The following is a 13,145-nucleotide window of genomic DNA, read 5'->3' as shown; positions in this document are numbered from 1 at the left end:
TGAAGAGTTTTGACACCGTCCTGATCAGTCTGCAGACAGTTGTTGCAAAGTGGTGTCAAACTTTTCGTCACCAAGTGGATTTGCCAGCATGTTCTGTGGAACTAAAATGTGTATCTGTTCATTTCAAGTGGCCGTGTTGGAGTCTACGCTGTCTTGTGAAGCCTGTAAAAATGGCATGCCTACCGTCTCCCGGCTCTTACAGATGCCGTAAGTCAATCACACGCCTTGGTTGTCACCTTCCTAACTGTGTAGAACGCTGGACCGCTAAGCCAGGTGCCTGGCGCCATGGTCAAGACTCAGGTGTGGTCCTTGCAGAGTCGAAGTGACATGCTTGCTGTCGGTCACGTGCAGCATGATATCATGACCTCTCCACTACTGTGGTCTGATTGCTCTCCCTTCATGTCCGCATCTTCACACGTGTCTCTTGCTGTCGATGTTAGTTAGCGTCCTGTGCGTGTACACGTGCCCCCCGCCCCTGCTTAGGACATTCTGATGGAAGGCCTGCTCGTGCGCTGTCCGTGGTCCTGTTTCCTCACACCAGCTGGCCCTCAGCCGTGGCTGGTTCTGCCCTCTCAGAGGAGAGCAGCGTGTTTCTGACCCCCCGTGCACTCGTTTGTTCCTTTGCTCTCTGGGTAACATCGATTACACATCTAACAGGTACCAGGCATTGTGCAAGGGGCTTGGAGCGCAGAAGACAGTCTCCCTTAAACCGGGTTATGATTAGTTCATCAGGACCATGGAAATAGCGCTGCAGGGCCTTGCCTCCAGCTATGTTCTCTGTCCCTTCTTGGAGAGGGCAGCAGCGTGGTTAAGAAGGGTGTGTCTGAGGTTAGACAGCCTGGGGGTGGACCCAGCCTCACCACTTCGACCTGGGTGACCTTGGGCAGGTTTCCTGCATCTGGAAGCGGAGGCTGCTTATCTGGGAAACGGGGATGGGAATAGGCCCCACCGGAGAGGGTTGTGGGCAGGATTGAATGAGATGATTCCTGGTGAAGCGCCAGGTACTTAACAAGTGCCTATCGAGTGTTACTTGTGATGAGTATTGATTCAGCCTATATTTTGTGAGCATCACGTGCCATGCGGCGCACCCAGTGCGTTGTCTGTACCAGCTTGTTGTATAACAGATGTACTCAGGAAACAGTGATGTGGGGTGGGGAAACAGGGCAGGGCTTAGCTTGAATGCATACGGCCAGAGCTCAGCGGAGGTCCATGTGTTTAGAGAGGGTCTGCTGTAGCCCAGACGCTGTCCTAGGCCCTGTGGAAGCCGTGCGGAGCCACCCCAGCCCCCGCCCCAGCCCCTGCCCGTGGATGTGACATATTTAAAGTTCAACTGACACTAGTGCGTCCCTCTCCCAAGCAGCCACCATTAACAACAGTGTGAATATGGAAAAATAGACCCAATTAGGGAAATGAAATAATTTTCATACAAACTTTTAAAACAGCATGCATTTGTAGTTAGGGAACAGCCTGGATTCATGTTGATTTACTTGGGTTTGCATTTGCAGCCCCCACGTTCCAGAGCTCTTCCATTCTCCTTCCAGCCTTCCAAGTCCAAAGGGAATCCACATTGTTTTTTCCTCACTGAGGTCTTTCTACCCTGTGGCCTTCAGCCTTGAGAAGAATACTTGAAGAGGCGTTAACTATGTTCAGTTAAAACACGTTTTCTGGAAGTAAATAGGCCTGTGCCCTTGACAGGGAGAGTTCTGTCTCTACCTCCAGAGCCGCCCAGGGAACACTGTGGGGAAAAGTTAACTGTGTCATTTCTACTTGTGAAGTATTTCCTGTTTTTTAAAAAGGGGGACTCCTCAAGGCAAGACTCCCACATAGCCATATGGGCACTGCCCAAGCAACCATTTAAATTCTCCAAACTGTCTTAGCCAAAGTAGTTCAGAATTCCTCATGCTGTTGTTTTTGTCACATAATTTTTGAAGAGAGAATTGACATACTCTAAAAGCTGCCTTTTTTTTTTTTAAGGGAATACAAGAAACACTTCTTAGAAGAAAATTATTTTCTTGTTAGATTCCAATCAGAACAGTTTCTTTCTACTTACACATTTTTATTTTACTGAGCTCTAGAATAAATTTTTTAAAGATTTATTTATTTATTTTAGAGAGTGAGTGAGAGCAGGGGGAGGGGCAGAGCGCGAAGGAGAGAGAAAGACTCTTAAGCAGACTCCGCGCTGAGCGCAGAGCCCAATACAAGGCTTAATCTCACCACCCTGAGATTATGACCTGAGCTGAAACCAAGAGTCAGACACTTAACTGACTGCGCCACCCCTAGAATAAATTTTATCCTCTTCTGGGATTTAATAAAAAAGGGGGGAAAATTGGTTATTCTGTTTAGAAATACCTACTGCATAAATTATTTGCAGTAAAATAAATATAACAATATAATAAAATAATAATTTGCAAAACTAATTTTTTAAAGTGTGTATTACTTTACTATATAGCATGAGAGGACTGTTGCCCTGCAGTGTGGGGAAATAACCTTCAGTACAGGGCTGACCCAGTCTCTCCCTGGTAGCACCTCTGATACTGGGGGGCAGGGGGGAGGAGCTGAGGTTTTTCTGCAGTCACATTGGGTGGCCTGTAAACTTGGAGTTTGTCGATAAGCATGAAATGGTGGACTGGGCCAGGGCTGGGGCATGTGGGAACCTCATGGGCTAAAGATGTCTCATTCTGTTTTGATCCTGTTCTGAGAGGACACCTGGCTTAAGAAAGATTTTGTTTGTTTCTTTTCTTAACAGATTATTCAGTGATGTTTTACTAACCACTTCTGAAAAGCCACAGTTTAAGGTAAAGCAAATCATATCTTTTTTTTGGTTTGTGACATATATAAGTTGATTTTGAAACTTAGTGCTTTTAAAAAAATGACTGAAGTAGAACTGACATACAACATTATATTAGTTTCAGGTGTAAAACAACATTATAACTATAATGTGGTAATCACCACAGTAAGTCTAGTTAACGTCTATCACTATATATGGTTCTAATTCTTTTCTTCTTGTGGTGAGAACTTTTAAGATTTACTTTCTTAGCAACTTCCAAGTATACAATACAGTATATTAATAATAGTCACCATGCGTACATTATATGCCTATGACTTACTATTTTGGAACTGGAAGTTTGTACCTTTTGCCCCCTTTACCTGTTTCATCTGTCCCCTCACCCCGACCCTTGCAAACCACCATTCTGTTCTCTGTGAGCAATCTGTTCTGTATGAGTTCAGGTTTTGTTTTGTTTTTAGATCCCACATGTAAATGAGATCATATGGTATTTGTCTTTCTCTGTCTGTCTTATTTCACTTAGCATAATGCCCCTAAGCTCCATTCATGTTGTTGCAAATGGAAGGATTTCCTTTTTTTTAAGTGGCTGAGTAATATTCCATCATATATACCCACATTTTCTTTATCCATTCATCCACTGATAGACACTTAGGTTGTTTCCATGTCTTGGTGTAAATAATGCTGCAATGAACATGGGAGTGCATATCTTTTTGATTTAGTGTTTACATTTCCTTTAGATACATACCCAGAAGTGGAATTGCTGGATCGTATGGTATTTTTAATTTTTTGAGGATCCTCCGTACTATTTTCCCAATTTACATTCCACCGATAGTGTAAAGGTTTTTTTCTCCACATCCTCGCCAACAGTTGTTATGTTGTCATTCTGATACTAGCCCTTGTAGCAGATGTTAGGCGATATCTCTTGTGGTTTTGATTTGCATTTCCGTGGTTAGTGATGTTGAGCACGTTCTCATTACTTGTTGGCCCTCTGTGTGTCAAGTTAGTGCTTTTTTTAATCAAACAAGAGGAGGTACCGTAATTTTTTTATTGACGTATAGTTAACATACAATATCCTCTTAGTTTGCATACATCAAAGTGATTTGATATTTTTTATACATTATGAAATGATCCCCACAATAAGTCTAGTCACCATCTATCATCACACAAAGTCATTAAAATATTGACTGTATTCTCTATGCTGCAATGAACATGGCTTATTTATTTTATAACTGGAAGTTTAGGTAAATAAATTTACCTAAACTGGAAGTTTAGGTAAATAAATTTTGCTATTTATAATAGCAAAAATTTGAAAACAATCTAAATGTTCTACAATTAGGGACTAGCTTAATAATTTATGGTACATCTGTTTGATAAAATGTTTTTTATCTAATAAAAGTAAAATTTATAAAGACATTGTAGTAGCATGGAAAGCGATTATTTGGGCTAAGGGGAAGAAGAAGCAGGATATAAAATACAATGTGTAAAAATATATTCACCTGTGTCTAGCAGAAAGGCAGGAAGGAAGCATCCTGGTAAGTAGCAGCATTGTGTGGTATCGTGGGAAGTACAGGAGCTTTGGAACCCAAAAAACCCAGGATGATGCCTTACTTTGCTTTTTTAATACCAGCCATTTATCTACAGCTGCTTTCTCAGACAAAACATTTTTTTTTTTAAAGATTTTATTTATTTACTTGTCAGAGCAAGAGAGAGAGAGAGCATGAGCAGGGGGAGTGGCAGGCAGAGGGAGAGGGAGAAGCAGACTCCCCGCTGAGCAGGGAGCCCGACGCAGGGCTCGATCCCAGGACCCCAGGACCTGAGCCGAAGGCAGATGCTTAACTGACTGAGCTACCCAGGCGCCCCATCAGACATGACAGTTGACATTTTGGATCAGATGGTTGTTTGTTGTGGGGACTGTCCTGTGCATTGTCGGAGGTTAAGCGACATCCCTGGCCTGTCCCCTCTAGATGTGAGCAGTGCTTCCCTTCTGCCCCACACATTGTGACCATAAAAAAATGTCTCCCCAAATTGCCAAATGTCCCCTAGAGAGAGAAGGGGGCAAAACCACTGCTATCTGAGATCCACTCATCTATGGGCCTGATCTTTGAGTTGATGTTTACTCAGTATGTACAATTGGTGAGTAACACCTGTTTATTGTCCTTGATCAACTGAGATGGTCCACATGAGCACCTGGGGGTGGGGGTGGCTCTCCTCAGGGCTCGCAGTTAGTTTTGGTCTGGGCAGTAGAATGAAGGGTGATTCTTCCCCTCTCTGTATTCCAAAGGAACATGTAATACTATTATGATGAAATTCCTTTTAGGAAAAACAAAAACAAGGTGGGGTCAGAAGATTGTACAGGAGAGGAAGACATTTTCCTCTGTCCTGTTTTGCCAGACAGAGGAGCTCTTTTTTTTTAAAGATTTTATTTATTGATTTGACAGAGACACAGCGAGAGAGGGAACACAAGCAGGGGGAGTGGGAGAGGGAGAAGCAGGCTTCCCGCCGAGCAGGGAGCCCGATGCGGGGCTCGATCCCAGGACCCTGAGATCATGACCTGAGCCGAAGGCAGACGCTTAACGACTGAGCCACCCAGGCACCCCAGTCAGAGGAGTTCTGACAAAAATAGCTTGTTTGGATCTGAAGTAGGAAAGAAAAACATTTAAATCCATCTCTTCTTCATTGGAAGTCCCCAGGAAATATATTCAGTCTTGTAAATAAATATGCTCTCCCCAACCCTGAAAGTCCAGCCCAGGAATTATTATTAGACCTTGTTCTTTCTCTGAACCAGAGAGTCTGTGCAAAAATGACAACGTGATTTTAAAAACCAAGGTTAATTTCTTGTGTATGTACTTTCTGGAGAGATAGACAAGAAACTGGTGACATTGGTTGCCTCCATGGAAGAGAACTAGTTGGCAGACTTTTTACTGTGTCTGTACCCTTTCATATCTTTGGATTTTGAACCATATTACCTACTCAAAGGTTTTTAAATTTAAATTTTTTAAAGAATAATAGAGACAGAAAGTTCAACATGATCCAGGCGTCTGTTTCCCAGGCCTGAGCTCCTTGTGGCTTGAGAAACTAATAAATTAAGAAATGACAGGCACAGCATACCAGGTACGAGGCTATTGTTAAGTGGACCTTCCGGCAGGCTTAGTCCGTAGCTTAGGTCATGATCTCAGGGTTGTGGGATTGAGCCCTCCTTCCGTTGGGCTCTGTGCTGGAGCCTGCTGAAGATTCTCTCTCTCCCTCTGCTTCACTCCCCCCCTCCCCCCGCCCCGCCACACTCTGTCTCTCAAAAAAAACTGTCTTCTGGCAGGAAAAAGCTTAAGCTTGTGAAATTCAGAAAGTTTTGATTTTTCACAGAGAAAATTTTTCTGAAGTTATAAAATATTGCAGTTACTTGAATTTGTGTGTGTGTTCCAGTATATTTTTATTTTAATTATGATAAACATAAATTATCCTCTTAACCATTTTTAAGTGTACACTTCAGTAGTGTTAACTGTGTTCACATTTGTTGTGTAACATATCCCTAGAACTTTTTTTTTTAAGATTTTATTTATTTATGGGACGCCTGGGTGGCTCAGTCAGTTGAGCGGCTGCCTTCGGCCCAGGTCGTGATCCCAGGGTCTTGGGATCGAGTCCCACATCGGGCTCCTTGCTGAACAGGGAGCCTGCTTCTCTCTCTCTCTCCCTCTGCTTGTGCTCTCTCTGTCAAATAAATAAAATCTTAAAAAAAAAAAAAAAGATTTTATTTATTTATTTGACAGACAGAGAGACAGCGAGAGAGGGAACACAAGGGGGAGTGGGAGAGGGAGAAGCAGGCTTCCCGCCGAGCAGGGAGCCCAATGTGGGGCTCGATCCCAGGACCCTGGGACCATGACCTGAGCTGAAGGCAGATGCTTAACGACTGAGCCACCCAGGCGCCCCCCCCAGAACATTTTTATCTTGGTAACTGAAACTAGAGACCCATCAAACAACTCCCTGTTAACCCATCCCCAGCCCTTGGCAAATACAGTTCTACTTTCTGCTTCCATGACTTTGACTAGTTCAGGTATCTCATACAAACGGGAGCATACAGTATTTGTTCTTTCGTGACTGGCTTATTTCACTCAGCGTAGTGTCTTCTGTGTTTATTGGTGTTACAGCATGTGACAGGATTTCCTTTTTTTTTTTTCTAAGATTTTATTTATTTATTTGAGAAAGAGAGAGAGCATGAGTGAGGGGAGAGGAGCAGAGAGAGAGGGAGAAGCAGGTTCCCTGCTGAGCAAGGAGCCCAATGCAGGACTCGATCCCAGGACCCTGGGATCATGACCTGAGCCGAAGGCAGATGCCTAACGACTGAGCCACCCAGGCGCCCCAGGATTTCTTTCTTTTTTTTTTTTTTTGAAGGCTGAATACTGTTCTACTGTATGCATATACCACATTTTGTTTATCCTTTCCTCTGTGGGTGGACATTTGAGCTATTTTCGCCTCTTGGCTATTGTGAATAATGCTGCAGTGTGTGCACATATCTCTTCAGGACCCTGCTTTCAATTCTTCTGGATGTGTACCCAGAAGTGGCATAGCTGGGTCGTGTGGTATTTCTGTTTTTAGCCTTTTGAGGAACTCCGTGCTGTCTTCCACCACAGCTGCACCATTTCACGTTCCCACCATCAGTGCACGAGGGCTCCAGTTTCTCCACATCTTCGCCAACACTTGTTATTTTCTGCTTTTTCAGTAGTGACCATCCTAGTGGGTGTGAGGTGCTATCTCAGCATGGTTGTGATTTACATTCCTCTAATGATGAGAGATGTTGATTAATCTTTTCATACACTTGTTGCCCATTTGTAAATCTTTGGAGAAATGTCTCTTCAGGTCCTTTGCTCTTTTTTTTTCCCCTTAGATTTTCTGATCTTCTTTTTTTTTCCAGCTTTATTCTGGTATAATCTATTTTTTGTGACACATCCGTTTTTCCATCAGGTTACTTATTTTTCTTTTGTGGGGTTATAAGAGTTCTTTATATATTTTGGCTATTAATCCCTTATTAAATATATGATTTCCAATTATTTTCTCCCATTCCATAGGTTCCTTTTTACTCTCTTGATTGTTTCCTTTGATATACAGAAGTTTCTAAAAAGTTCCATCTCTTTTTGCTTTTCTGGCCTGTGCTTTTGGCGTCTTATCCAAAATCATTGTCAGATCCAATATCTTAAAGCTTTTGTTTTGTTCTAGGAGTTTTCTAGTTTTGGTGCTTCAGTCCAATTTTGAGTTAATTTTTGCATATAGTATAAGGTGAGGGTCCAGCTTCATTTTTTCACATGTAGATACTCAATTTTCCCAGCACCATTTATTGAAGACACTGTCCTTTCTCTACTATATACTTTTTGGCACCCTATTCAAATATCATTTCACCATATGCATGAGGGTTTATTTCTAGACTCTCTATTCTATCCTGTTGTTCTGTGTGTCTGTCTGTATGCCAATATAACATTATTTTGATTACTGTAGTTTTGTAATATATTTTGAAATCAAGAAGTGTGATGCTTCCAATTTTGATCTTCTTTTTCAAGATTGTTTTGGTGTTTTGGGGCCCCTTCAGTATTACTTGAATTACATGAAACATACCATGTTTATTTATGTGTTTTATGTATTCATTACTAAAAAATGGTAATGAGGTGAGCATGTTGGGGATGGATAGTATTCATTTGAGTGGATATCTTGTAACTGATTCTATTGCAGATTCCCTCCTTCATGATAACCAACCGCTCCTTTATTAAAACCAGGACTTAAGAGAATCTCTGGCCATTTTACTCAATGGGTTATGTACTTTCTCTTCTTTCAGATCCCCACAAAGTTAAAAGAGGCATTGAGAATTGCCAAAGAATGTATAGAAAAAAGACTAATTGAAGAACAGAAACAGGTAAATTGCTAGTAGCTCCTTATTGCCTTTTTTTTTTTAAGATTTTATTTATTTATTTGACAGAGGGAGAGAGCACAAGCAGGGGGAACAGTAGAGGGAGAGGGAGAAGCAGGCTCCCCGCCAAGTAGGGAGCCCAAGGCGGGGCTCGATCCCAGGACCCTGGGATCATGACCTAAGCCAAAGGCAGACGCTTAACCATCTGAGCCACCCAGGTGCCCCCTCCTTATTGCCTTTTGATCTTTTAGCTTTCGCATCCTTTGCCGTGGTATTCACAGTGACTTACTTTTGGCTGGTTGTTCATTCCATAAACATTTCTTGCATCCTTGCTCTGAACCGGCCTCCATGCTCAGTATTGTGAGATAGCCTGTTACTTCACAGTCCTGCCCTCAAGGTGCTCAGCCTGTGGGGGAAACAAGCACATCCATAACGCGTGGTCTTCCTTTATGATTGGGGCAGGTGGGGTAGTGGTGGCAGGCACCTGTGGTCCTTGCTCTGAAGGTGCTGGGAGCCACACTTGTCTTCTGTAGAAGAGAGAAGGGCAGGAAGGAACAGGGGGAAATGAGAAAGGTCTTCATCTTCTGGCAGACTCTTCTCCCAGACATCCAGACCCAAGCTTGGAGGCAGACAGGCTGAGCAAGGACAGAATTTTCATCCAGAATAATTTGATTTGGCAAAACATGTTAGAGATTTTCATTAATATAGGATACACTTACATTTGTGGTGAACTGTGGTCTCTCAAAGATTCACCAGCATCGAAGACTGACAAGAGCTCAGTCTCACCATGGATCTGAAGAAGAAAGGAAAAAGAGAAAGATTTTAGCTCGAAAGGTAAGCCTGGTGTCTCTGAATTCTCTGTGAATTCTTTTTTTTTTTTTTTTTTTTAAGATTTTATTTATTTATGAGAGAGAGAGAAAGCCTGGGTAGGGGGAGAGGAAGAAGCAGGCTCCCCACTGAGCGGGGAGCTAGACGCGAGACTCCATCCCAGGACCCTGAGATCATGACCTGAGCCGAAGGCAGACACTTAACAACTGAGTCACCCAGGCGCCCTCTCTCTGTGAATTCTTGACTACATGTGAAGAAAGTTGTAGGTTAATAGCGCACATTTAGTTAATGACAAGATTTTGTGCTATATATCTCCTTGAAAGCTAAAACTATTTCCAGATGACTGTTTTGCAGCTTTTAAAAAAGTCACATAATATCAGCAGACAAATGGACCATAGAGTTTCCTGGCTTGCTGGGATGATTACAGCCCAATGTAATTGGGGAGAATGACTGGCCTGAGACAGTAAACTCAGCATTCTTGGTTTTATTCCCCTTTCTGGTTGTGGCCTGTGGCTTCTTAACTGTATTATGTTATGAGGCCAAATATGACCTTGTAAGTAGCTAGTTTAACTGTGTGCCTGGAAAATACTTGTATTCTAACTCTCAGCTTCAGTGTGTTTATTCTTTGCTGTTCCCTATTTCTCTTTTATTTTTAAAGAAGTCAAAACGATCTGCTGTTGAAAATAGTGAAGAGCATTCAGCAAAATACAGCAACTCCAATAATTCAGGTAACTGGTTATAGATTGTAGTGGGGCCTCTGGGCCCAAAGGTCAGGACTAGGAGTCAAGAGTTTTTGGCTTCTGGTGGCCAGAGACTGAGACTGAGCAGTGTAGGGAACAAAAGAACCCTGCCCCTAGTAAAGAATTGTGACAACATCCACGGGCTCACAGGACTCAAGTGCTAGAAGAATCCTCAGAGGTTATGGGGTAACCCAGCCTCTGCACTGATTGCGAGACTTGGTCAGCCAAAGATGAGCATTAGGCATGGATGAAAAACCAACCCAACTTAAAACACGAGGCCTCCTGTTTGTTAGTAAAACCTATTCGAACAGAAACCACCCTGAATCCTGCCCTCTACTCCAGTCCCCACGTGGTGGGAGGAAGTGCCCTCATACGTGGGTTAAGGAAAGCACTCAACGGTGTGTCGGTGGCGGGGCGGCGGGGGGGGGGGGGCGGGGGGCGGAGAGCATCATTCCAGGAGGGCTGAGGTGGCACAGAGCACCATCCTGAGTTGGCAGTCCTTGCTGTCACTCCTGGTTGCCCCTTGCCTGGCCCCGCTGGCTTTGGACCTTAATATCTCCATCTTTAGAAATCAGGGCCAGATTGAATGATCCTCTGGGAACTTCCAGTTCTTCCACCTTATGCACCTTATGAATCTTTTTTTTTTCTTCCACCTTATGAATCTGTGAGGTAGAGTTCCACATAGAGAAGGGGCAGCTTCATCCGACCGTGGGCAGCTTCGACTTAGCCCGGAGGGCCAAGGAAAGGGGAGGTTTTGTTAGGTTGAGGGATAGCTGCGTGTACTTTCAGGCAGGAGAAGGGCTGAGCAGAGAGGGAGAAGCTGAAGATGTACAAGAGAGAGTGACCGTGGAGGAAGCCCATCCATCTCTTCCTGGAGCTAGGAGCCAGGAGAGCTGGGTGAAGAGGCAGAGGCATTTAAAAGTGGAAGGAAGGGAGGACCCGGAGGGTGTTCACAGCTCGTGCCTTCTCAGGTCTTCTCTGCGCAGTCAGTGAGGAGATGCCTGCCAGGGCTCAGAGGACGTGCGGCCTGGACCAGCTGCGGCCAGAGATCGCAGGCGGGGCGGGTGGGGCTGGCGGGCGGAAGAGGGGCTGTGGAGGAAGGTCGTGGACTCCAGGAAGAGGGGGGAGTGTGCTGACACCACTGCCCGCAGACTTCAGCCACAGAAGGGAAGAGAGGGGGGGGAGGCCCCAGTGAGGGCCCGGCCGGCTCCTCAGGGACAGAGGCTGCTGTGGCCAGCGGGTGATTCGAGTTGGAGGTCTCTCTTCTCCACGGTTGATGCAATGGACCTGGGCCAGTCATCGTCATCGTTAGGCTGAGACTCATGTCTCCAGCCAGCATGTCTGACAGGTACTCTGTCCAGCGGCTAATTCTCTGTAAAGCAGAGAAAGCCTGGCTCAGTGTTCTCCACCCTCCCGAGGCCCTGCCTGCTTGCAAGACTCTGGGTCCCAAGCAGCCAGATGAGACTCCACAGACTCCCAAGACCCCACTACGCCCTCAAGAAGTTCAGGAAAGCCACGTAGCCACTGGGGGAAATGGACAGAACATCTCCAGACCCCACTGGAATCACAAGTGTAATCTTCTCCCCTATAAAAACGTACGTTAGCACTGCGAAGCACTGGGAAGACAGGACGCATTGGGTTTTACCTCCTTTTTCAGTAAAACGCCTCTCCTATTTTATAGGAGGTGAGAGAATGTTGCGAATAGTGAAAAGCTCCTCCATTTGAGGGAGATGTGGTTTCATTGGGACGTTTCTCCTCACGCCCAGTGTCCATGCCGTGCCCAAGCTCTCCTGCGGGTGGTAGGTGAGGTGATGGTCGGAGGCTTCTCAGGGGCATGATTGCGGCTCTCCCTGGAGCTTCCGTCACCCCGTCCATAGGACCTCTGTGGCAGGGAGGGGGCTTCCTGTTGCCACAGAAGGGCTTATGTAGGAACCTCTGTCTGCTCATTGGGCCACCTTCATGTCAGGCCAGGAGGATGTTCTCTGGGAACTCCTGAGCAAAGGGGAGATGCTGAGAACTTGAGACTATGGGAATATGCACGTTGTTTTAATGGAAATAAAAGTACTTACTGGATTTCTTCTAAGAGGCCTGGGAGAGCCACAAACCGAACAGGCTGACCCTGTCTAATTGAATGTAGCTGCTGATAAAATGGAACTTCTGCAGAGAGCACTGCTAGTTGGATGTTGTGGGGAACTCTCGCTTCCTTTGGAGAGGCCTGCACTGGACAGCTCTGTCCCTCTCTGTCCCCTGTGCTGCTTGTGGCCACTGTCATTTGTCATTCATTATGCAGGGACAGAGGCTGGGTCAGGAAGAGATACTGTAGCCAACTGCACAAGCCGTTGACAGCTCAGGGTTGGTTTCAAACCAGGCAGGGGGTGGGGAGCGGCAGGCGGCACGGAGCCCTTAGTGGCCTGGGGACAAAGCGTACCCTGCACTCTGGGGGAAGCCTGTGGTCACTGGGTCCAGGCTCTGCATTCTCTGTCCCTCCCCACCTTTTACCACAAGGCCCACCCACTCAGCCAAGTGCAGATTCTCAGACAACGGCAGGTCCTCCACTCAGGCCAGATTCCAAATGTGCGTCTTTGGTCCCCAGGAGGGTTTCTCTATGTTTTCTCTTAGCAGGATCTGGGGCCAGCTCACCTCTCACATCCCCGTCGTCACCGACCCCACCCTCTACGGCAGGTGAGTCATGGAGGCAGGCTCTAGATGTCCCAAGTCAGACTTCATGGGGAGCAATAGTTGGTCTCAGAGGCAGCACCACCCGCGACCTCCGGCCTGCTCTCTTGCTGAAAAGCCTCACGCAGGGCTCCTCAGATCAGATCCTGCCTCGGCACCTGCTGAGCTGAACAAGACAGTTGCTCTGCTGCCCAGCGCTCTCTCCTCGGGGAGCCCAGGCACAGTG

At 45.5% G+C, this 13,145-nt stretch overlaps 1 protein-coding gene across 16 annotated transcripts in view; it reads left to right on the top strand.

Annotated features, from left to right (window-relative positions):
* PXK (PX domain containing serine/threonine kinase like) overlaps positions 1-13,145 on the top strand; it is a 102,145-nt gene that overhangs the window by 50,560 nt on the left and 38,440 nt on the right. For 11 of the 16 annotated variants that reach the window (XM_078076601.1, XM_036071750.2, XM_036071734.2 and 8 more), the window contains exons 12-17: positions 129-207; positions 2,747-2,795; positions 8,604-8,681; positions 9,423-9,509; positions 10,162-10,231; positions 12,863-12,925. In XM_078076601.1, coding sequence (XP_077932727.1) covers positions 129-207; positions 2,747-2,795; positions 8,604-8,681; positions 9,423-9,509; positions 10,162-10,231; positions 12,863-12,925 — 426 coding nt within the window. The remainder of the gene's footprint in view (positions 1-128; positions 208-2,746; positions 2,796-8,603; positions 8,682-9,422; positions 9,510-10,161; positions 10,232-12,862; positions 12,926-13,145) is intronic. The other 5 variants (XM_036071735.2, XM_036071751.2, XM_078076636.1 and 2 more) reach the window with 2 other exon arrangements.

The sequence above is a fragment of the Halichoerus grypus genome, chromosome 1 (genome assembly GCF_964656455.1).
Source record: "Halichoerus grypus chromosome 1, mHalGry1.hap1.1, whole genome shotgun sequence".
NCBI classification, from domain to species: Eukaryota; Metazoa; Chordata; class Mammalia; order Carnivora; family Phocidae; genus Halichoerus; species Halichoerus grypus.
This window is presented reverse-complemented; position numbering and strand designations above follow the sequence as displayed.